Here is a 25178-nt window from a genome sequence, read left to right as displayed (position 1 = left end):
CAATCTTACAGCCTTCCAGATTATGTTGGGAGCCCATAGGATTGTGCCTTTAGACTATTAATTAAAATCATGTATGTGTTCCCATATTAGCAGGATCTGAAATATTTTCTAAGACTAATAGGCTGCCTTCCTAATTATCTAGAATCCCAGTCCATCACCCACCACTATAATTAAGTTCCTCTCAGATAATGCCAGTGTTTGGAAACCTTTCATTCAAATCCTCTTCTTTTGCATACTGCTTGACTGATTACATGTGCATGGGCATGAGTGCCAATATTGCACACACGAACTTATATTCAAAACAATTAATTCACCTCTGTCCCAGACATGAAGATGTAATTCTCTTTAAACAGAACATTTCAAACTCCTACAGATTTCATTCTGTTGTATGTGGTTTTGGGATATTGTTTTTTCTTTTCTTCCCTTTTTCCTGTATGTCAAGGCTTGTAAATTCTAAGGAAGTCATGACTGCACAACATGACTAATATTAATGAATCCTTGTTTACAAGCACCCACACCCACACTGATAGTCTCTAAGGAGAAGCTACGCTGCACCTCCAATTCTCTCTTCCCCTCTTCCCCAAAGTAAGCCTTTGTTTCCTAAAGGGTTTCAGTTCTTTGACCTTTCTGCAAAGCGGCCAAGAGAAACGCTTGGCTTGTTCCCCTTTGCCTTTTTATGGAGCCGCCATGCGGGGCTGTCAGGGAAGACTAGGTAGGGGGAGCCCTTATCAGAGCGGGCTGCAACTTGCTTTCTCGCCAGGAGGTCCCCTTGGCTAGGACAGGGACCGCTCGGGCTGGCGACTGCTTATCGGAAAGGGGCGGGGAGAAGGGGATGCGGGCGGAGAGCACGCCCACGGTAGCTGCTGTCGGCAGGACGACCCAGGCTGCCCCTGTATCCCCGGCGCTCCCGGAGGCGCTGATGGACGCGCTCTGGCAGCAACCAAGTGTCAGCGGCGCACGTCAGCCAGCCCAGCAGGGGGAAGCGAGCGCCGTGCCGTGGGTGGAGGAGGGGAGGGACAAAGGGCGGGAGGCAACTTCGGCGCAGGTGACACCAAGTTCGCTCCTGCGAGTGCGTTTCTCGATTACCTCAGAGGTGCTCCTCTTGCAAACGCTAAAAGAAAATGTGACGCGCCGGAGAGAGTAAAACCAGCGGCGAGTGCCAATTAATCCCCCGATGCCTGAGGAGAGGCGGCCAGAGTGACAGGGGACTAGAGCGAGCGGGCGAGCGCGCTCCCGTCGGCCAGAAATAAAGCGCTAGCATGCACCTGAAGGGCAAAGTGGCTCTGGTGACTGGGGCAGCGCAGGGCATAGGCAAAGCCTTCGTCCAAGTGCTGCTGGAAAGGGGCTGCAAGGTAAGTGGGGGCGGGGGGGTCCCTGTCCAGGTCGCCGGCGTTGCTCGCTCGTCGCCTACCTCACGCGCGCCTCGAGGGGCTGCCAGAAGCCTTGCCCTGCGCCGGGAGGGCCAACCTGGCTCCTTCACTTTGCTCCCGCTGCGACTCGAAGCTTCTGGCTTGTCTCCCTTGCCCCCAATTTACGATGCACTGCGCAGCGCTGGGTGCCGTGCGTGCGTGCGTGTGCATGTGTGTAGAATTATGCCACTTTCAAAGGATGGAGCATATGCGCGGGTAAACGCACGTGCATTTAGGAATGTGCATATTCATATATGTCTGTATTCAGAAGTACCATTTCACAACATTCATATGTACATTCATGCATCGGGATGGAAAATAGCCTGGTATTATGTATGCATCTTTCGGTGGTATGAAAGTGGGGCAGGTATGTGGATGGATGCATACGTGTATCTTATAGAAACACCAATATAGATAATTTACAGCATGATCTCATGCATGTTTACTCAGAAATAACTCCCACTAATTTCAATAGGACTTACTTTTTAAGAAATGCTCTTTTTTTCCTCTTATTTTGCCCCCACCTCTCAGTGCAGCCGTAACCACGCTGAATAGGAAGTAAGACCCACTGGTCATAGTGGGACTGACTTCAGAGTGCAAAGGATTGCACTATTAAATTTTGGTAACTCTTAAGTCCCCATTGATTAAATGGGAAGAAGTAAGCACATGCTTAATGTTCCCTGTGATATCAGTGTGACTTAAAAGTAGTTCAGTTGGTTCTATCATACCCAAACAATACATATAACACATATGTGTTTTTGGCACATTATTTCATGCAAAGTTCTCTCTATGCCCAAATAGAGATACTCTGCCTTATTTTCACTTTCTAAAGCCTTTCCTATCTTGTTCCTTTATAAGATTGATATAGTGATTATTTCTTTACTCTCATATATCACTCTGGGAACATAATTTTATGGGTCTGGATTGATCATGATCTCTTTTCATACAGGTAGCTCTTGTGGATATAAATGTGGAAGTAGGTAAGGCAAGCAAAGAAGGCTTTGACAAGCAGTTTGATGAACAGATGACCATTTTCATCCCTTGTGATGTTTCAAAGGAAGAAGAACTGAAAGGTAGAGGGTTATTTGCTGTTTACCATTTCAACATACATGAATCTAGGTACTCAGCTAGTATAGGAAAAGGAAACTCCATGATTTTCCCAGCATAGAGGAGGGGAAAGGCATAGGTGGAGTGGTGATGACCCTTTGTGGAGGCATGCAAGTTAGCATGTATCAGGATACCCATTGATACCATCAGCCCCACAGTAGGATTTGGAATAAGAGTCTACTGGGTGTCATGCAGGTTTCAAGTTATATTTACAACTGTACAGTCAAATAAATATACAAGAGCTGACTCCCGCATTTCTGAAAGTATAAATTCTAGTAGTTATGCAGACTTGGCCGTTTAGAAGTTCAGAGGGTTACAGGCAACCACACAACCAAGCCATCATTCATTGCCCCTATACAAACTACCATGTTAAGGGGGGGGGGGAAGAATTATCCCCCCATTATCTCCTTAGAGACTAACATCTTTAACATCAGAGAGGGAATAATAAGACCTGCACAACTGTGGCTGATGGTACGAAGAATGAACTTAAAGGATAAGCTTTATCTTTTACTCAGAAAGCAATCAAGTTGTAAACTTTTGAAGTAAATATTCAGGATAAGCTAGACACCATGAGGAGTGAAAATATAATGTGAGAAGCAAAGAGGTATAGTTTATTATGTGTTCAGAAAAAATCAGGAACCCCATTTGGAGGCTAGTTAATTTCAACTAACAACAGCTTTTCATTTTTAAAGATAATACAGCTCCTCAATGCTTGCAAAATGATGCACAAGGGGAATTTATTCCACATTTAGCTGCAACCTATGAGAAACCTGCTCCCAGACTTATTACTTGTGAGAAACTACTCTTTTGAACAATTCCACCTATAGGTTTTCTTATTTTTCTAAAAAAAGTTACTTATATTTCATGACATACAAAACTCCATGCTACTATGCCTCAGTGGCCTTTTCCCACCATAATCAATCTTTTTAGAATATTTTTACATAAGTTGATTTATTAAAGGAATATTTTGTTCATGGAGGGGGGTGTAAGATCTTAGGGCACATTCCTAGCATAACACAGCTACTTCTCCCTATTATAGATCTTTACCAGCCAGATATGGTCACCACCTTGAGAATAAATAGCTTAAAATTCACTGAGCTATTCACTTTTTCCTCTACTTTCCTTCTTTCACATAACCCACACAACCAACAGACTTCCTCCTTCCCTGACTGACAACTGTCTCACTGTACATAACCTTAGTAGTCATTTCTCAATGGTTGTTTTTCACCTAATAGAAGTCCAGTTAATCAAAGTCCATTTTTCCAAGAGCAATTAAAATGGAATTTATCTGATCCCCTGTATAAATATGAAAAAAGTTTCACTGCCTCATTTCAAAATATGTTTGCAAGCAGTACTCCTAGGTAGGCCTTTGACAGAAACAAAGTTAGCCTGCAACCTATGCAAGTACGGCCTGACCTCTCAAAGGCCACATGAAGTATTTTAGAAGAGCAAGAATAGTTGCATACAATGGTAACAAAGACAAACCAGCTTAATCTTAGCGTTGAAAGTGTGTTTTGCTGAAATTACTTAACCTGGAAGTAAGTCACACTGACCTCAGTAAGGCTTACTTTTGAGTATTTCAGTACTGGATTTTAATATCGAGTCATTTATCCATTCTGTTAATAAGAAGTTTCCAACAGAAAACACCTATACTTAATTTAAAAGTGAGATTATATACATGAGTATAATCCTATGTATATACTTTTAATAAATTTCATATTTTAGTTTGAATTATTTCCATTATTCTAGCGCATTAAATTGTATAGAAATAAGGAAAGTTTCTCTTTGTACCCCTGCTACATTCCTAATTTGCCTACAGAAACATTTAAGAAGACTGTTCAGCATTTTGGAAAGCTGGATATTGTAGTTAACAATGCTGGTGTGAATAATGAGAAAAACTGGGAAATCACAGTACAAATTAACTTGGTAAGTTTAATTATGTGTTTAATGTTTACATAGCACATTATTAAAGGACTTGTGTTTTCTAAAAGGAGAAATATGGGTAATATTTAAGAATTTACTGGAAGAAAGTTATACTTTATGTTTTGAGATAAGTGCTTAAGAACCATACAGCATAATCCTATACTTACTTTAGAGGTAAATCCTGGGTTCAGTAGACTCCCAGCCAAGTATGAACAGGATTAATAACAAGCATTCCTTACAAGTGGATCTTTTCCTTGAAGCTAGGCTTCTTGAATAATCATTGATTTATCTAAACTGCACATCTTCCCTGAACCAGGAGGAATAGAAACTCAATCTATTGAGTTAGATTTTCCTCTCATATCAGCCTAATATAGCAGAAAGTGACATCCTATATTTGCCTACTCAAAATTAAGCCCCATTAAATTCAATGTAATTTATTACCATATAAGTGAATATAGTATCACTTTCTAGGAGTAGCTATGATTATACTAAATATATTGAGAACTTGTCAGCTTTTTCTATCCTAAAGTTTCTTTATCCCTAGACTCAAGGGAATAGTGTGGGTGAATGTCTGGGTATCAGAATCCAATTTTTGCTGGCTGCTTCTGCTGAAGTAAGTTATGTTGAGGCCAACGTGTCCATGGAAACATGTATAGCAGATTTTTATGCTGTTTTTGCTGTTTAAATTCAATTTCCTACATTAGGAATTCATTGTGCACTTTTCATTTCTTACACACAGTTGTCTGCTAGTGCTTCCACAACAATGTTTCACTTCTAATTAGTTTCACTTCTAATTTTTAAGAACATTTTGAGAAGCAGGTCATCATGGGAAAAATGCATTACTATTTCTGAAAGTGAAATTATTTTCTTCTCTGTGTGTGTTATACTCCTACAGCCTAGTACCACCACCTAGTTGTGTAGTAAGTAGTTCATTGGGAAAATGTTGCATGATCCTGAGAATGTTATTGTCCCATTAAATTCATTGTGACTTGCTTCCAAGAAAAGCTTCAATCCTAAACATTTTCTTAAAAGAGTGAACCAAACTGACACAGTAGGATTTGCCTTTGAATGAGCTTGTGTAGGATTCCATTATTTGTTTAGGATTGCAGCTTAGAATGTAACACAAAATAAGTCGCCCCAGGAATTAAAAATAGCTGCACAGTTAAAGCAATTAAAAACCTGAAGATATTATATTTCATCTCATGGTGCTCTTATGCAGCACATATATTTCATTTTTTTCTTTGAAATCAATGACTAAAATGCATCATGATTTTAATCTTCCTCTTGCTTGTTTATTCTCATGCAAGAGACAACTCTGGCATGTTTACTCAAATGTAAGACCAGCAGGTTAACGGCTTATTTCCAGAAACACATGCAGAAGATTTCAGGCTTAAGCAGAATGGAAAACATGCAAATTATTTTTAGTCAGTGGGAGAGGGGATCAGACAGCAAATACATATGTTTTCTCTTTCTGAGAGGGCAAGGACAAATATAAAGTTTAAGTCCCATCCAAAGAAGAGGAACCCCTCAGGCTTCTGGAGGTGCACGGGATTGTTCTGCTGCTTCTGAATACTTGAAGGTTTAAAGCCGGAGTCAGAAATATCAGGCTTTAAGCCTCAGAAGCCCACACAAAAAAAAGAAGAATCAGGAGGGGAAACTACTTTCTGTCAAACACCTCTCAATTCCCCATCCTGGTTATAAGAAACCAGGGTAACTAAATCACTGTTTTCCAATTACCAGCATGTATGTTGGAGGAAAGAATCAAACATCTCTTCAATCTTCAAGGAGATTGAAGGGAACTATAGGGAACCCAATTAACCTCAGTATTCCTTGTTTCTGAATTACTTCATGCTTTAGAGTACAGAGTGTGGCCACCTCTACAGTTGTTGTTTAGTCGTGAGTGACCCATCACAACCCCATGGACAACATTCCTCCAGGCTCTCCTGTCCATCATCCCTCGGAATCCACCCAAGCTCACACCCACTGCCCCAGTGACTCCATCTAGCCACCTCATCCTCTGCCGTCCCCTTCGCCTTTTCACCTCTACAGTACCTCTCAACTCATGGCATGAAGGAAGGTGGCATGCGATCTATGCAGGGATTTCAGCAGCTCTCTAAATAAGCCATTGGTGCTAGTATGAGAAGGGGCCCCACCAATGTTCTTTAGATACTAGTGATCCCTCTTCACTTCCTATGTCATGGAACAGAATTTGCCAATCTTTCTCAATCAGGGGATTTGAATGTTCACTATTATGACAGTTAATAGTGTCATAACTGACACTATTAATCAAGTGATGGCTAATTGAATGGAGGCCAGCATTGCCAAAAGGCATTGCGAACATCCACTGAAAGCTGAGGAGGAACAGAAACTCCTGAAGAGTTCAGTTAACAGTTCTCCCTTTCCTTTTTGTCTTCTTTTCTAGCTTCATATGCAACACACACAGAAAAATTCTCCACAGGTCATGCAAAACTGCTACTACTTATTTATTTATATCTCATATATACAAAGTATATTTCAAATTAAAAATATAACCCAGGATGATAGTCCAAGAGTTTAAAGTACAAAGCCATTAACCAGTATAGTACACAACTCTGAACGTGAACAAACAAAGAAGAGGGTGTAGTCCTTAGATTAGAATGTTCTATAGCTTATATTTTGTTTTTATAAGCTTTTGCAAAGGAACTGGAAGAGTAGGGAAATGGTATTAATTTCTGTAGGGTAGCAAAAGAAAAAGCAGAATAAACAAAGGTGAAATGTTTGAAAAACAGACTGATTAAACAGTCAGTTCTTCATATGTAACAACAGTATTAGTACTGGCAGTACAAGGTTATACTGAAAAAACTTATTTGCACTAAAAGTGTTGTAGAACATAAGCTCACTAAAGTGAGTTATTCTTTCCAATATTTATACCATATTCAAATATTTTCATGATCAAGACAGTAACTTTTGATATTTTTATGTAATAATTCTTGCCTCTTAACTGAATCTCTGTTGTGACTAATGCAGTCTCTTTTTTCATTTATAAAAGGTATATAATCCTAATCAACTGCCAGTAAAAATGAAATGCTTAAGGGCATTTTTAAAAAGAGTCAAACTTTTATTGCATACTGTTGTTCAGGTATACATCAGTCAACTAGTAGACAAAAACATAATTGCTCCCATTTTTATACCTGTTATTTCTATTAAATAAACTCCTTACCAACAATAAGGCAAACACTGCTGCAAGTTCCTAAGCTATGTTCAGGTCTCATGAGCATCACACTGAAACAAAATGTGATCATATAGAAGGATTTAAAATCAGTCTGGTGAAAGCAAATCACTGAGTTAGATTCTAATGTGTTTGTGAGAAAAAGGTGTCCTCTCATTCCTGATTAGGACCTCAGGTGGTAGAAGTGGTGGTGGGAGATAATTTCCCCTCCCCATGCAGTCTCTTGCTGCTATTCCAGAAGGTTCTGCAACCCTAGAGAGTAGATTTGGAGGGCAACAAAGGGCTTGAGAAGGGAGTATTGCAAGTCACCTTTTCTGATATTTATTATATTTATATTCCACCTTTTTTTCCTTCCAAAGAACTCAAGGTGGCTTACAATAATTCTCCTGCCCTTCTCAGTCTTACTCTCATAACAACAATCCTATGATATGCTTTGGGCAGAGAGTCTGTGACTGGGCCAAAATCACCCAGTGAGCTCCATAGCTGAGCAGGGACTAGAACCAAGGTTGCCTGAGTTCCAGTCCGACACTCTTAACCACTACACCACACTTATATGAGCAGAACTCTTCACTGGATGCTTCTGTGAACAAGAGTAAAGTTACAATCCTTGCCATTGCCTTTTAAATTGACTCTTCTTCTTCAACCAATATTCATTTTTATACAGTTTTATTGTCATTTTAATTCATAATTTTGGAATATATTGCAGTAAGTTATCATCGTTGTCATCATCACTATCATTCCAGACTACCCAATAGCCTAAGCTCTCTGGGCAGTTTACAGTGGCATATAAAATATAATGTAATTCTAGATAACAAAATCTATAAAGATACAATACAAAATTTAAAAGCCAAAATTAAAACCAACCTGAGGTTAAAGAGATTACAGTTGGCACCAGGTGAGCCTCAGCAGAGAGCTTATCCCATTACCGGGGCTGAGGGCAGCGGTGCAGGCTAGGGGTGCCCTTCTCATGTTTGCCGTAGATTAAGCTTCCCTTGGTGGTGGCAGTCCGAGGCAGACCACAAATCTAGATCACAGCATGGTGTCAAGTTGCAGTTGAGAGAGTACTGAGTAACCCAGTACTACATTCCATTAAGTACTGTGGTCTCAAGCTGTGTAGGGCTTTGTAAGTAATTGAGCTTGGAAGCATGCAGGTAGATCCTGGGTTACAGAAAAGTTCAATTCCTGAGAATGTCCTTGGCAAATCTGTATGTATGCTGAATCATGTAAGTCAAATGTTTGTCTTCGTAAATATATTTATTTTACCCTTCTATGCATACAAAACATTTAAGAAATACTTTCATATCACTAAAACATCTTAAACACAACATTATAACAATGATAATAATACAGAATAATAAAGTAACTACAGGTACTGAAAAGAAAGAGGAAGGGAATCTGTATGTACGTATGTGTGGAGAAATACAGTATCAAAAAATTAGTTGTAACTTGCCTTTTATGCCTGGCTCAGTATATGTTTGAGCTTCATTGTCTGTCCATCTTTAATTTTAATACAAGTCCAACAGAAAATAACCTGGATTTTTAAAAGTGACCTACCAGGCCCTCATTATCTTCCAAAGTTTTCTGATAATGGACTGCTAGGGCAATATAGTGCAGTGCCTGCTTATTATATTCCAAACACTTTAATGCATGGCAAATTAGTCTCAATGGAACAGTGTACAGTGGCAAAACTGCTTGAGCATTTGTTGAGCTTCCATTTTCAGTTTCTGATGGAACACAAGGCTTATGTGGAAGAGGGAACAAACATAGTGTCTGAGGCATTGAAGACCTTGGTGGAGAAGGTGAAAACATTTGATCTAGGGAAATGGGTTTTGGTGGCTATCTCTAGGGACCTATGCAGCCACTGATGACACATCATCAAATGTGTTGTGCAGTTCTTTAGAGATATTCGTGGGTTTTTGTGAGAGATATTCATATAAGGTTTATGACAGAACACACCTTCATAAGTACAAGTTGTTCCTAACCCGCAAACTACCTGTATAGGCAGGGTAGCCACCGGTCTAAACACATAGCATGGTCTAAACATGTAACCATTAATGGTCCCTGTTATTAATCTGGCTGCCACATTTTCCACAAGCTACAGCTTCTGAACAGTCTTCAAGGGTAGCCCCCTGTAGAACACATTGCAGTAATCTAGTTTTAGTGATTACTGAAAACAGGCAGTCCCTCTCCAGATAGGGGCAAAGTTGGGCCACCAACCAAAGCTCATAGAATGTATTTTATGCCACTGACACCACCTGGATCTCAAGTGAGAAAGGTGACTCAATGAGTACTTCCAAGCTGTGAAGGGAAGTGCAACTTCATCAAGAACATGTGGAATCCCTGGTCTAAGAACCATCAACTAACTATCTCAGTCTTGTCTGGATTGAACTTCAGTTTATTAGTCTTCATCCAGTCCATCGTTGCAGCCCAGCACTGGTTCATCTGAAGCTTCACCTGCTAATGATGAAAAGAAGAAATAGAGCTGTGCGTCATCAGCATACCGTCAACACAGCTCTGAGTAAAGCTGTTGAGGGATTGTTCAAAGATTCATACTCAGGAATGTGCAGATATTCGGGCTGAAGCAAGATAGCAGTTTTATCCTTGACAGTGGAAAGGCACAGAGGGATACATCCAAGGGTGCAGGCTGGAAAGGGGAGAATAATCAAGAGCAGAGTGTTGCTAAAGCAAAGGGTATCTGCTTGAGTTTCAGGGCAGCTGACGGGTGGCTTCAGTTTCAGATGAACAGACACCAGAGTCAACATCTCTTGATGTTTTCTTTTGAAGGTGAATGCCACAAGCTGTTGGCAAGCTGTGTTCCTTTATAACTGCTACTGTATCATGAAAGGACCAGCCTGCTGGGAAATGTGATACTCATTTTCATACCTGCATTCATAGTACGACAAGCCTGTTTTTGAACAAACTACAGTTAACCCTGGACCTTAAGAAAAAGATAATGTAGGTCTAGAAGTTTCCAGTAAAGAAAGTGGAACTGAAAAGAACTATCAGGAAAGTCTACTGTGCTCTAAATAGAAATATTTGAAAGACTTGCTTGAAGTAGTAGAAGACCTAGAGGGGAGGGGGAGGGAGAAGGACAGATACAATATCCAGAAGTGACTGAAGAGGAACACTGAATCACTCATGCTTCCTGTTACCATTTCATTGGAATGTACAAAGCAGATTTCAGAGTACGCAGCAAAGGCATCAGAGATCGCACATGATGTGGGCATAACATCCTGTGTTTTTAAAATCAGTTTTAGCTGACATGAAGTGCAGCAACACACTGTATTAACTGTGTGTCTTGCATTATGCTGTGGGATTTATTTATTTTTCAGTAAAGTGCAGAGGGTAGAACATTTCTGTTGGGATACAGCATGTTGGAAGTAAAGAGGGATTAACTCTCCCATTGAGGAACCCTGGCGGAAGAGCTGCAATTAGCAATTGGGGGGGGGGGGACCTGCAGAAGTATTTCAGAGTGCCATTTGAAGTTCTAGGTCATGGGTTCCATGTAAATGATGGCCTGTTTTATTTGCTACCAGTTTTGCAGAACAAATTCAGGACAATCATAATGTGGCACTGTTCAAAGCTTCTGCAAGCCCTCTTGACTATCCAGCTAGCTTGTCATTCAAAAATGGCAAAACCCACCAGCCATGCCAGTAAACCTGCAGAACCTCAAAATATTGGAGACTGTATATTAACTGAATTAATGAACTGTTGCTCAGCAAGGATAATGTTAACCAGTTAGTTGATTAATAATACACCCTACTTTGCATATATTTTTTTCAAAATAAGATATTAGCAGAACCCAAATTAGCAGAAACCATGGCTCTTCATGATGATTCACTACCCACAAACCAAATGGAAGTTAGAAGCTTGCTAAGTCTTACGTATTACCATGGGAGATTAATTTCACAGTATGTTCTAACTTCTACTTGTACATATATTGATGCTTATTTGCACTTGTAATGGAACACAAGGCCCTTGACCTTATATTGAATAATTCATCTTAAATTTAATAATCCATTGGATACACAAACTGCAGGTACATGACTATACTGCAGCTTTCTCCTTGGAATCACCATTCAAGATGCCACAAATAAAGAAGAGGCACAAATGAACTGCCTTCCTTTACTTGGATACCTAAAACTTTTAAAGACAGATTATAGCTGAACTATTGTTAAAACTATCCAAAATGGTCACCGGAACAATTTCATTAGTAATCCACAACATATAACTGCCAAAGTGCAAACACTTCTGCCAATATTAGCATTAGGAATGAATTTGCTATCACAGAATGTTTCTTCCTAACTACTCAGTCGGCCATTGTGTTGTATTGACACAAACAATCTATTTGGCTCTTGAAGGTCACCAGAGTGTTGTAAAAATCAAAACTTTGGTGTGCTTTCAGATGAGGCTTTAATGGCTGCATCAGTCTGCTCAATTCATGGAAGTTTGGGAAAAGCGTACACCAGATGCCAGTGACTTCTATTCATGAGCCTCCCATGTTTTCTTACCTCTTTTTCTATCTTTTTCCTTAATGCAAAAAATTATTAAACAAAAAATGGAACAGCTTCTGATTGCTAACTGGGATTGCTCCATGTAGAAACACCCTTGTGATTTCTTAGGAATGACGACCATTTCACCTAACTTGTACACTGTGCTGGGCAGCACTCACACAGCTATACCTCTGCTTTATCTTTTCATTTGCCTGCATTTCCATTCATTGATTTTTGTGACCTATTGCCACTGGCAACTATTCCCACTCCCTAGAAATAGGCATAGATGGTTATGATTACCATAGAAAAAGCTATAATATCCAAGTTAGAGAAATGTATTTGCTTAGGAATAAGTTGCATGAACTTTTTTGACCCCTCATGGTGCAGATAGCCATGTAAATGCAGTGACTTGAATATAAGTGGAATTTCCAAACACCAACCTGTATGTTTACCCCATTTTTGCTCACTTGCACAACAGTTTGTTTATCCAGGTGCTGGAAAGTTCAACACTATGCATTATTTATCCTAACATGATAGTTACAAATTCCAGTGGTGAAACTGACAGCTTTCAATCTGCTTTTTCCCAAGGTCAGAAAATGTCTTCCCAGTACATATGAAATTCATCAGGATTTGATACCCTCTTTGCCAGTTTTCCTTGTATTGTGAAGGTGCTCTGCAATCATGTTCCCTGTTCCACATCTGAGAACAAAAGTGAATTTTTCAAAATTGCAGAGAGAAGAAAACATGCCAATTTAATTCCTTCTTTTGTAGCCTTTGCACATAGTGCAAAACAATTTTCCTAAAATGGAATCAGTCATGGACAGGTGAAATGTTTCCGCACTTGTGTAAGAAGTGTGAAAATGTCCTTTGACTAAAGAGGTGAAACTGGCAAGAATTTTCTACTGCTAGTGTATGGTAACCTGAACTTTGTGACATACTTTTACAGTTAGTTTGGCAAACACTACAAAGGTTCAAGCATATATTAGCAAGATGAAAATCTAGCATGTCACACATATGTGTTAAAAACAAGAGACATTAAAAGAGCTCAGTCAGAGCAAAATCAAGTTTCAGAAGAGGAGCACATGGAATATAACTTAAAGATGTATGGAAAATACAAAACAGAACAACCATAGCATTCAAGACAGGTTCAAGATGTGCTCTAAAAGAAAAAAAAATTAATAGACTTATCTCAAACTGAGACAGTACTAGGTGTGAGACTTCCTTTTTATTTTCTATATCAGATGTCAGTGATTAGAGGAACATATCTTGGCCTAGATTACATGAAAAAAGAAAATGGAGGCACTGGAGGAGTTATTGTCAACGTAGCATCATTAGCAGGTAAGAAGATCATTTAAAAAAACTTTATTTTAAATGTTATAACCTTTTCCAAGATAGAAGCCCAAGAAGCTTCAATAAAGCACTATAGGAAAATCAACTCAAACATTACATCCATCTAATGTCAAACAACAGCATCACAACAGATTAATTACATGCTGCAGTAATTCAGATTTATCGAAGGTTTTGAGGAAACAACTTTTCACCTGATGTCTCAAAGAAATGAAGAAAACTGCTGAGTGAATAGGTATGAAGAGTACATTTCATAGCTGGGGTGCTACAACATTTTGCCCTCCCCCATTCTACATAGTTGTCAATGCTGTTTCACCATCCCATCAGCATTTTGTTCTTCCCACTCCACATCATAGGCTGGTGAGAGTGCTGAAACACAGGAAAGAATCCTCTTCATGGTCTCTGTGCATCACACATGAGCTTGGTGCCTGCATGGAGCCTCTTGTTAGTGGGGAGGTAGGTGGAGACGACCATAACTGCCACTAGCAAAACTCTGGCATCTTAATTTCCTGTTCCATTAGCACTCTGTTTCCTGGTAGACGGAACTCTGGGTTTCAAGAGTGCCATCCTTGAATGTCCATCGGCTAACTGCAAAAGCTGATACTAGCATAACAGGCCTAAAAAAGTCCAGGCCTTAGAGCTTGTTCCTCAGTCTTCTGATCCCTAATCCTCTACTGAGCTTTAAATCTTGATCTTTGCCTGGCTTAAACTGTTTCTGGATCACTGTCATTTGTTTGTTGCTATGAATCTTATACTGCCTCTGCATCTGCCTTCAGCCTCTCTGATCATTGCAGCCTGAATTCTGTAACATGACTTCTGCCTGTTTTGGACCACACACCCCTGCCTGGCCCTAACTAAAGTAAACTGTCAGATTTTTTTCTTTCTTTTTTCTGTGCAAAAGGTTACACAGTCTTGCTAATGTGATGCTGGATATCACCCAAGGTGTATTTATGAGGATACTTACCAATTACTCATTGTGTCCTTTAGTGCAACACTGAAATAAGTGTGTGTACACATGCATGTGTGTGAGAGAGCAACAAAAGATACTAAAGATAAATGTTCCAGAGTCAGAAAACAAGGCTGAGAGTCTCTTGCTAGCACAGAAGGTTGCCGTCAATAGTTGGCTCTAAGAGACTATGGTGAGAAATACGGTGGCATGGAAGACTCTTATCTATAAGTGGTTTGGGATAACAGAATATGCTATGTTTAATCTATAATTCCTTGACTGAGGTGGAACAATTTGATGCGAAATTAAGGTGGAATTAACATTTTAGTTAACAAAAATGAAGATATGGTCTTGGCCATCTGCAGGGTGGGAAATTTGCACCCTGCCCTATGCTTCTGAGATTTATTTTACATCTATGTTACAGTAGGGTTTATAAGGAAAATAAATCTGGTTAATGCATATTCAGTATCATAACTTCCAACCCACTGCTGACCATTGTAGATCAGGTCAATGCTTCTTGGAGACTAAATGGCATATATTCTTTTCAAGATGAAGTTGTAGATGAAGCTGAAGGTAAGGAATATGATGTAGCTCAGCAGAAGATAATTTTAAAACATTTAGTAAATATTGACTCAATGAATGAATGCTGTAAGTCAACTAAAGGCAGAAAAAAATCAATATACATTGGTACCAGACTGGAAAACTGGAAAAAATGTAAATTGTATCTCTAAAATAGAAACTTACCTTTGTTTAATTCATAATTTACTGCAGAGATGCCACCAATGTTACTTTGCAACACCTTAATATATATATAAAGCCACTTAAATATACATTAAAACCTGTGGTATGACATACATACATAAACTATCATATGGTGTACACTCACAAACGTACCTTACTACTTTTCTTCTCAGGTTGCCTTGGGGCAATCTACACCAGGCATTTTTATGAGCATTGTAACACCTGATTCACTGGCATGTCACATGACAGCCTACCTGTCTTCCTCACATTATTTCTCCCAGTATTTCTTGGATTTCTTCATACTAGTTATATCACAACTTTTATATATTGTGTTTTTCCCTCAGCGTGTGTTATCATTATATGCTAAACTAGTAGTACTGTTCTGGAGTCAGGAGGAGTAGCTTCAGTAGGTTGATGGAGAGGAAGTAGTGTCCTGTTGGGTCTTGGGTTGGCAAAAAGAACAGCAGAATGAGATCCTTCAGTTGTTTTCTTCCTCCCTCCCTCCCCCCTCCCCCCCCCTCTCTCTCTCTCTCTCTGACTTGTAAATTCAATGCTGCTTTCCTCTTTCCTTCCCTGTCCTTGAAGAAAATAAGGTCTGCAATGTCTTTTCAAGCCTTCCAGATGGTCTTCTTTTTCTTCTTGCCTGAGGAAACAACCAGCATGTCCATTCAGAAGTAACTCACATTATCTTCAAAGGCCCTGCCCACAAGTAAACCGCTTTGACTTCAGGGCTCCTTTTAGGTATAAGGGAACAGAGCTGGAGGGGCGGGTGTTACTCCTGCTGACTTAATCCTATGGAAGGAAGACAGCAAGTAGCTGCACAGCCTCCTCTTTGCCTCTCCTCTCCGTGATTTTTGTGATATGGCAAAAGGGGCAGCCTTTTAAAAAGTCATTTTTTAAAAGTGTTTTAAAGTTCATTCACACATATGCCTAAGTAATGGATTATTAAAAATAATTCTGCACATATCCCCTTTTATAATTCCTACTTTTGTTGCATTTTTATTTGTGTGTGACACAGGCTCACATTTTCAATTACGCTGTATTCATTAGCATGTGCCCCAACTATGATAGTGATAAATAGCAAGCCGTGTACCCTTATGATCAGAATGGGCTCTAGTCAAGATCCTTCCCTTGTTAAAATGATATGATCATGTACCTGTATAGAAGTTTCAGTGGAATTTGTTAGCTGGGCTTCTAGACACTTGTTGAATTTATCCACAAAAAGTTATATCACCAAAAAAGAGAATGCAGAATTACAGAACTACTGGCCAGAACTAATTTATCTGGCACAAACACACTACTCCACTGTATTTTATAGAACAAAAATGAGAACTTATTAATGTTTCGTTTAAAAATGATAAGAAATGCATGATGGTTTTTTTCTTAACAAATAAAATTTAGCACACCCAAATAAATATTTACAATATTAGAATCTTCTGTGTATTTTAACATGTGTTCTCACTTTAATCTGAGATTAGGATATACATATTTTTAAAATATTAAAATTTGTAACACTTTTAAAACTGTCATTTTTAAAGTATTCTGCTTGTTACAATTAGTGGATATGCTTGACTATACCATCAATACATTATTAACAGAGCAACCATACATGTATTATGCCAGAAGAGCAAGGGTTCAGCATTATCAGCACATGTTTACTGTACAACTCAAAGGCCATTGCAAAGGAATATCATACCAAAAATAATAATTGGAAATTAAAGAATTAAAAGAAAGAACATGTATATAGATGGCATGAATCCTTGTCCTTACATTCCTCCAACATACCAACAAAAATTGCTCTGATTTTAGTGCAAACATTCTCTGCAGGTAGTTTCTGTCTGACAGCAAGTATCAGGTAGTGTCTACATCTGAAGGAAACTTAAGAGATCCTAGGATGCCTGTTTTTGCAGTGTCTTGCACTGCCCAATGCAATATGTGTTAGAATATTTACTTTCCTTGAAAGCAGGAGGCCTTACTGTTTCCTGTTAAAGTTTATTTGGCAGCAATTTCTGCCAAGTAATTTCAATGATATTCTGGTCAACAGTTCTTCCATTTCCTCTCATCTAATGGTAAAAAGTTTATTTTGACCCAAATTACCCTAGAATTCTTGTAGAAAGCTTTACATTCAAGTTATGAAGTTTTTTATCCATTTTATTTTGCAACAGGGTGTGCTTTGATTCTTGGGTTACATATTTTTAGATAGAGATAGAATGCATCATTGGATGCCAATCCAGCCACTCTCATCTATCTTAACAATAGTTTATGAAGATCTATAGTTTAAAGAAAACAACTAGCTTTTTTTAAAGATGTTTTAATGTACAAATGGTATTGCATGTAGTCTTAGACTGCAGGCATATTCATATTTACCTAGAAATAAACCTCATTAAAATAATGGAATTTACTTTTGAGTTGCCAAGTATAGGATAGCACTTTTACATATGCAGTGTGGTAGCATTGCTGATAATGAGAGGCTATGGACTTACAATCTGTCTTATAATTCAGTTTCCTGCAACTTGCGGAATGAGTTGTTCATAGCTTGAAAGTATGTGTCCATTAGACATTATTATTTCCAGTTCAAGTAAACAAGGGAAGTTATACCAGTAAAAAACAAAGCAAAACCCCATACAGATGCCAAAGCACTTATAGTGCAAGCCACAGAAAAGTGAATAGGGCTTACTTCAGCCAAGCAGTTATACTTAATAAGCTAGCACCAACATAAGAAAGGAAGCAAATTGGACTTGCCAATCTGTTAACACTTTCTACATTATACTTTCAGTTGAAATCCTCACTTTCATGCAGACCATAGATACTAACTCTGGCACAAATAACAGTAGTCATGCAAATTTACACATATACAATTTGATCCTATCTATATTTACCAGAAACAACACCAACATCCTCAGGAGCTGGAGCTTCAGTACCCTGGCAGGACCCACTTGCACTTTCACTAGGTCCACTGAAAGTAGTAAGAATTCAATAGCTGATGTGCATAAAAGCTGTTCATGATGCTTAATGTATGTAATAACCACATTTCATGAAGAACACACCCCCAATCTTAGTTGTATATATTTCCTGGCCAGTATAAATACTCTCCAAAAGGAGTGATGGAAGGGACATATGTTGACTGAAGTTTGTATATCAATATGCTTTCCCTCTTTCTCCACTGATCAGCATTATGAATGGATGGAAGGCTATGTAAGAACTATGTGTGAGTATGCATACAGAGCATGCACTGTATCATGTGTGAGTTGGGGTATGGAGGGGGGTAGAGAGAAATATATATATAGAGAGAGAGACAGGTGGTGATTATTTTCTTTTTTACTTACACACCTGTGTGCACACATACACACTACCTCCATCCATCCAGCACATATGGCATGTGGATTTGTATGTGTTTGAGTGGATTTGTACCTTCCCTTGCCACCCATTCATCCATACACACAGCTGAGCAGTGGAATAGATGCCTCCCTTTTCAGTGGATTGGTAGGAAACGGGGGAAGGAAAAAGGACTGCAGATAAACATTAACAGTATCTGCAACACAGCTTCCTTTCCCCTGGTGCTCTGTTGTTCCCCACTGCAGAGCAATATCTGATGGGCAGAGAGACTAGTAGCTTTCTGTAAGGTTTACAGCAGTTGGGATAGGGAATAATTTTCATTAGGATTGGATAATAGAGAATTGTTAAACCTTTCCTCCCTAGCGATCGCTACACAGCTGATAAATAGAATAAAATGGCTGTTATCATGCCCTTCTTTTCCTTTGTGGATGGGAAGAGAACCAATTGCATAACTTTAGACACCAGACAGCATGTCTTGCAGTGGACATGTGAACTAGACACAAAATGTTTCTTGGAGGTGGTGCATATCTGCCAGAGAATGCACATTCCACCAGACCTACTGGAAAATATGCAAATAAAAAGCTTTTAATTTTATTCATGAAGAAACTTTTCTATATGTGTACTCCATTAAATGTTCTGTCAATTTAATGATGGAGGGTGATGATATTTTGGGAAGAGAGAGTACTCAAGGAAAACCACAAATAAAACATCTTCCCAGTGCATTCTTGACAGTGGGGGGGATGGGGAGGCAGACAGGACTATTGTGCTTACATTTGCTTACATTTTTTCTCAGTCCCTATCCAGAATTTATTTTATTTTTAATTAGTCAATGTGTTTAAATGCTGCCCATTAGCAACTTGCTCTCTGGGCAGCCATTACAATATAAAATCAACATTATATATACTATGTATGCACAGCACTATTCTGTTTCTTGTAGCATCCTCCTTCTAATTTGGCAGTCATTTAGGACTCTTAGAGACACTTAATACAGACTCTTTGATTACAGCTGGACACTCTGTGTTGCCACCCATTGACACATTGTAGTGAATTGTTTCCCTGAAGCACAAACCACCTTTTTTGTGCATCTTTGCAATACCTGCAAACGTATATTGAGAAATTTTGTGAAGAATCATGACTTGTGCTCCTGATAGGAAGCAATGTCCACCCTCTGCTGTCACTCTTGTCAGTTTTGGTGTGTGTGCTGGAAATTTTAAACTGTTTTCTGTGTTGCTTTGAGCTTCCAATCAACTGAAAAAACCAGCTAATGATATAAATAGTAATATTACTTCTCTCCACCTTGCATTATTTCAATCAAACTTCAAAGCAGTAATAATAATAATGAAGTTATAAAAGTATACCTATACAAGTTCTCATCCTTTTGTGTTCACATGCATTCTATACCACAACTTAGGTTCATTTTAATGAAGACTTGTGACCCTTTTTCATTCCATTTTTAAAGGACTTATGCCTGCTGCTCACCAACCAGTATACTCTGCTTCAAAGCATGGGGTAGTTGGATTTACACGTTCAATAGCTGTGAGTATGAACAGCTGAAAATCTCATAATTTTCCTCCTAACAAAATCACTTTCCTGTTTTTCTTTCTCTCAACATGCAAAGTAGCTGCGTTCTTCTCTGCACCTCAGTTACCTAGATTTCAGCTATTAAAAGCAACTATGTACTTTACAATAAACATCATACAGCTTCTTTAGAATCTAACTATCTGAATATTTGAAAGTCTCCCTGATGAATTAGATAAGCTGAAATGAGTACTAAGAAAGGCACCTAAATTAGCAACAGAATATATCCACAAAGAATGTGCTAACCCTTTTGTGGCAGTGGTCAGCTGATTTGTAATTTCGTGAATACTATTATAAATTTGCCTGTCTTAAATAGATATTGTATTAACAAACTGACAAACAAATAATTATATCAGTGAGAAGCAACTAGATTTATCAGTAAGTCAACTGAGAAATAAGCAGAAGGCAATATGACATATCTGATCTGTCTTCCCTATTCACTTGCCTCTACCAGTGAACCAGGCTGGAGTGATTACTGTGCTCTGAGAAGGCAGGCGACTTCAGGAGACATGCAAGCAGGGCAAAATGTGCATTTCTATCAATTTCCCTTTTCTTCCCAAAATCAGGTGTAAAATGAAGAGGTAGATTTAAAATGGTTTTATTGTATTTTAATATAATTAACTTATAAAATTTCTATCAGCTTTAATTATGTCAATAATTTGTCTCGATTACCATCTTTTTGGTAGAAAAGTTGAAAGCAAATTAAATAAATAACAATAAACTGCTAATTACACATAGGGAAGATTTGGCCTACAAATTTGAAGATTTGCTTGCAGCTAATTTTTAAAAATAAGAAAGCATGAATTACCATAGGCCCCATATTGTTAGACCTTTTACAACTGGCCATTAGGCACAACTCAGAGAACTCAAGAAAACTCAGTTCCACAACAAAATGGAAGAAGCAGCCTTTAACCAGCTCTGGGTTAAACCCTGCAAGTAGAGAAGCCTTTATATTACGTCAAGCGATTTATCCATTTAGGTCAATATTGTCTAATCTGAATAGCAGTGGCTTTCTGGATCTTTCGCATCATCTACATTCTGACCCTCTTAAGTGAAGACACCAAAAATTGAACATAGGACTCCTTATATAGAAGACATGTGCTTTACCACAACACTTAACATATCTGACCTTTTTGTAGATGGCCGCTACAGCAGGAAACTATGATGTAAGAATAAATACAATCTGTCCTGGATTTGTCAACACACCAATTCTTCAATCAGTTGACAAGGAAGAAAACATGGGCCAATATTCAGTGTACAAAGAAGAAATCAAAGAAATGATGAAATTCTATGGTATACTGGAGTGAGTAAAGTACTCATAATACTACTTGTACATACTACTACTGCTAAATACCTGATGTCTTTAGTTGAATGCAAATAATGAAATATTCACCTATACCCCAAGCACTTAAACTGCATAATGGTGACCCTAGAGAAAGAGAATAAAGAGGAAGACCTCAGTGATTAGGATCAAACAGGCTACAGCTTTATTAAAGGATCCCAAACAACTTTCTAGCTATTGAAACCACTGCTTGCCTGACATTTGGTTTCTTTAAACCCTAAACACACTCTTTTTTTCTCACCATTCCATAAGCTCACAGTTTCTTGTCAGGTAGAAGCTTTTAGTCTTAAAAATGTATTTATATCTGTATCTGCTGGCAAGTATACATATATACATATATATTCCCAAGGATATATAGAAACCACTGTTTATTTTTGTATGACCCTGTTTTGCTTCAAAACTGACTGGCATTCTACCAGCTAAGTTCATTGTTTGAGAGAATGATGAACCTTTGATCTCCCTATGGCAATCAGGACACCAGACAAAATTTTATTGACAGCTATGATTTTTTTCAAATCCACACAAAATGGACCATGGGTTATCTCTCCTTAATCACAAACTTCCCCCAAACTACTCATTTTAGGCTTACATTTTCTTCCTAAAGAAAGCAGCATGTTGGTACAGTGTTGCCTATTCATGTCCCCACTCCTGTTTTAGACTTCTCTACTTCAAAGTACAAATCTTTATCTGTTGACTGGACTATTCCTGGTTCAGATGGATTTTCCATTCCTGTTTTGAAATGCTTACTTGAAAAGCAGTATCATTATAAAAGATTGAGAGGAGTAAAGGGACTGAATAGCATGGAGGAGGAACGTGCTAATGGCAAGATCTTCACAAACTTTGGGCAGATACCAAGGGAAAATTTCAGAAAGTGAAAATCTTCAGCATGTAACCTGTAAGCACTTCCAATGTCTTCTTCACAGTGCTTGCAGAAGTGTTGATGTATTTGTTTAATATTGTTACTTAGGGGAAAATGAGAAAGAACTACTTCTGATAAAACATATTTTTCAAAGAATCACTGGCTGCAGTTCACCTCCAGCAATTATTTGAATTAGATAGTACCCTATGAAAGGTTGCAATGTTCAGAAGAGAAAACAAACATTTTTGCTGAATAAGACGAAGCCTAACATCCTTAGGTGCAACAGGTAGATACCAAATAGGCAGTCTATCAGTTGGGGATTTTGTGGCATCTGCAACAATTTCTCAAATTCCCAAATGATCCCACAGTTCCAAAAGGTTGGTTGATATAAGTGCCAATCACTTACCCATGGTGAGTAGTTTCAGTTGCTTCAGATCCCCATAATATATAGAAGAGGACATACACAGTAACTGTTGGTCTGTGCTGATGACTGGCAAAGCACAAAAGAAAATTTATAGGCCTCATTCCAGGCTCTCATTCTTGCAAGGGATCCTTTAATAAAGCTGTAGTCTGCAAGATCCCAGAAAGAAAGTTTTCATTAAATGCATGCTTAAAACCTTTCAGTGTGCCTCTCTTCTCCATGCTCATTGCAGAGGTAGCTACAGCAAACAGAAAGCTTTCTGACAGAGCTTCTAGGTAGGAGAAAGTTAAAGAACCTTATGCTTATATTTCAAAGGTCAGCAGGTAAAGTACATAATTAGGAGGGCTGTTTCATTATGCTCTGCTTCTGTTTACAGTACAGTGGTACTTTGGCTCACGAACACTTCAGTTCAAGACCAAATCGGGTTGCAAACAGAAATTTCAGAAAAATTTTGACTCAGGTCGCAAACTCCACATCGGTTGATGATTGCAATCACACCGTCTTCCCTGCACAGGCGCGATCACAGTCGTGCTCCGGGGGATGGCCATGATCGTGGTCACATTTGTGCAGAGAAGTCGGGTGCGATCGTGGCCTTGCTCAAGGGGGAGAGATGGCCGCGATTGTGCCCATCTCCCTCCCGAGCGCGCTCATGATCGCACCATCTTCCCTGCACAAGCGCGCCCGTGATCGTGCCTGTCTTCCCTGTGATTAAAAAAAAATATTTACAGAATGGATTAACCCTACATACATTGAACCTTATGGGGAAATTTGACTTGGCTCATGACCAATTCGGGTAGCAACCAGAGTCGTGGAACAGATTAAGTTTGTGAGCCAAGGTACCACTGTACAAGGCATGCCACAAACTTCTGCCTCCATCTTACTGAATGTAGAAGAATCAACTAATTTGTATACTAGGTGTTGGAGATTCCTTGGCTAGATGGGAAGTATTTGGGAGTCTAAATGGGTCTTCAGTTGTCTATACTTACAGTACAGTCAGTATGCAACATATTGATTAATCACTTTCTTCATCCTTGCTGAATGCTGACAAATTGTTAAAACTACTAAGTAATTAACAGCATTGTCCCAGTTTACACAATCAAAGAAGCCACCATGGTTTAAAGTTGTGATGTTTGTTTAAATCAATGCTAACACTATTAGCACAATTACCCACCCAGGGGTGATTGCCATGGCTTCTGAACTCATTTAAGTTTCTGGAGAAACAACCCTCAACTGATCAGATGACCTAAATCTCAAACAACAGAACAACATAACAAGAGTTATTTAGGTTTTTGAATCAAGCATGCCCCCTGGGTTTGGATGACACAACAAGTCATGCGCAGGAGGATAATTAAATTCATGGTGCCTGGTACACGCTGGCATGCACCACCCATTTTAAAAAGCCACCATAGCTTGTTTTACTGGTGCAAACCAGGCATTTATGTATCTACTATTGTATTGCCAAGAATAGGCATGCAAATGAATTGGTTCCAAGTCTCCTTGATACCAGTGGGTCTCAAGTTTTTTTAGCTTTGTACAATTCTGCAGCCTTTTTATGCTTCTATGCCCACTTTAATTGTACATAGATTTAAAGGTAAGTTCTACACATATGTATTGAACCATATCTGATTGTTGTTTAAATTCATTTATAGCCCATCGCTAATTGCTGAAGGATTGATAAAAATCCTTGAAGATGATACATTAAATGGAGAAGTTATGAAGATTACAACAAACGAAGGGATTCATTTTCACAAATATGTTCCACCACCATTTCAGGCAAAGCACTTATAAATACACTTGCAGAACTGTTTTGAGGGAAAATATTATTCATTTCCCTGAAACTACACTGGTATGAATTGTTAAATAATAAGAAAATACTGGTTAATATTAATAGTTCACCTGAGTTTTAAATGTGTCTGTTAATATTCTTTATGTGAAGGACTAATTATATTGCAAATTATATATGATTTTATATTAGAAAATTAATATTATTTTTAATTATTTTTATACCAGATGGCATTTCAATTGCTGTAAAATTATTTGAATATTACCTAGTTTTATTTGCAGCAAAATACATCTGAACTAAGTTATAAATGTTTTATTAATTTTGTTGCAAAACACACTTGTAGATTTTAGGATAAGAGGAGTAGCACCATGTATTTCTGGAACTCGTGGGTTAATCTGAAATATTGACTTGGGTGGCACTGCATACTTCCAGGCCTTGGGCCACATTTTGCTTAATTAGAACATCGACTAAGAATGTGGTTAGACATTTATAATTATATTATATGCAACAATAATAGTATTAATGGAAAAAGGAATTTTAAAATATTGTTCTTAGCTATAGGATAAACATTGTATATAATTACAAAGGTATTGGAGTTAATTCTTTCAGTAGAATTTATACCAAGCATCCAGACCCAGTTTTATTCTGTTCCTTTTTCCTAAGTAAATATTACTGTTTGAATATG

General features: G+C 38.5%; 1 protein-coding gene across 3 annotated transcripts; it reads left to right on the top strand.

Moving 5' to 3' along the window:
• The first annotated feature begins 990 nt into the window (after positions 1-990).
• On the top strand, positions 991-25178 carry LOC123023750 (15-hydroxyprostaglandin dehydrogenase [NAD(+)]-like). Of its 3 annotated transcripts, none has more exons than XR_006414784.1 (7): positions 991-1352; positions 2359-2482; positions 4336-4442; positions 13382-13478; positions 13844-13943; positions 19970-20046; positions 21228-21267. XR_006414784.1 is itself a non-coding variant. In XM_044430745.1 (7 exons), the coding sequence occupies exons 1-7, from the start codon at positions 1260-1262 to the stop codon at positions 24496-24498; spliced, it is 801 nt and encodes a 266-aa protein (XP_044286680.1). In that variant the 5' UTR covers positions 992-1259; the 3' UTR covers positions 24499-25178. The 3 variants fall into 3 exon arrangements, 2 of the variants coding, with proteins under 2 accessions (XP_044286682.1, XP_044286680.1); XM_044430745.1 differs by lacking the exon at positions 13844-13943 and adding an exon at positions 24360-25178 and having other exon boundaries at positions 992-1352; positions 21228-21391; XM_044430747.1 differs by lacking the exons at positions 4336-4442; positions 13382-13478; positions 13844-13943 and adding an exon at positions 24360-25178 and having other exon boundaries at positions 21228-21391.

Source organism: Varanus komodoensis, unplaced genomic scaffold (genome assembly GCF_004798865.1).
Source record: "Varanus komodoensis strain SLA01 unplaced genomic scaffold, ASM479886v1 scaffold21, whole genome shotgun sequence".
NCBI classification, from domain to species: domain Eukaryota; kingdom Metazoa; phylum Chordata; class Lepidosauria; order Squamata; family Varanidae; genus Varanus; species Varanus komodoensis.
The sequence above is the reverse complement of the archived record's forward strand: the minus strand, read 5'-3'. Positions and strand labels throughout refer to the sequence as shown.

Bases quoted from the DNA above. Each gene is read 5' to 3' on its own strand.
- LOC123023750 (XM_044430745.1), top strand. From the start codon at position 1,260: ATGCACCTGAAGGGCAAAGTGGCTCTGGTGACTGGGGCAGCGCAGGGC. The intron at 4,443-13,381 runs GTAAGTTTAATT...TTTCTATATCAG, and splicing joins TCACAGTACAAATTAACTTG to ATGTCAGTGATTAGAGGAAC. The intron at 21,392-24,359 runs GTGAGTAAAGTA...ATTCATTTATAG, and splicing joins AAATTCTATGGTATACTGGA to CCCATCGCTAATTGCTGAAG.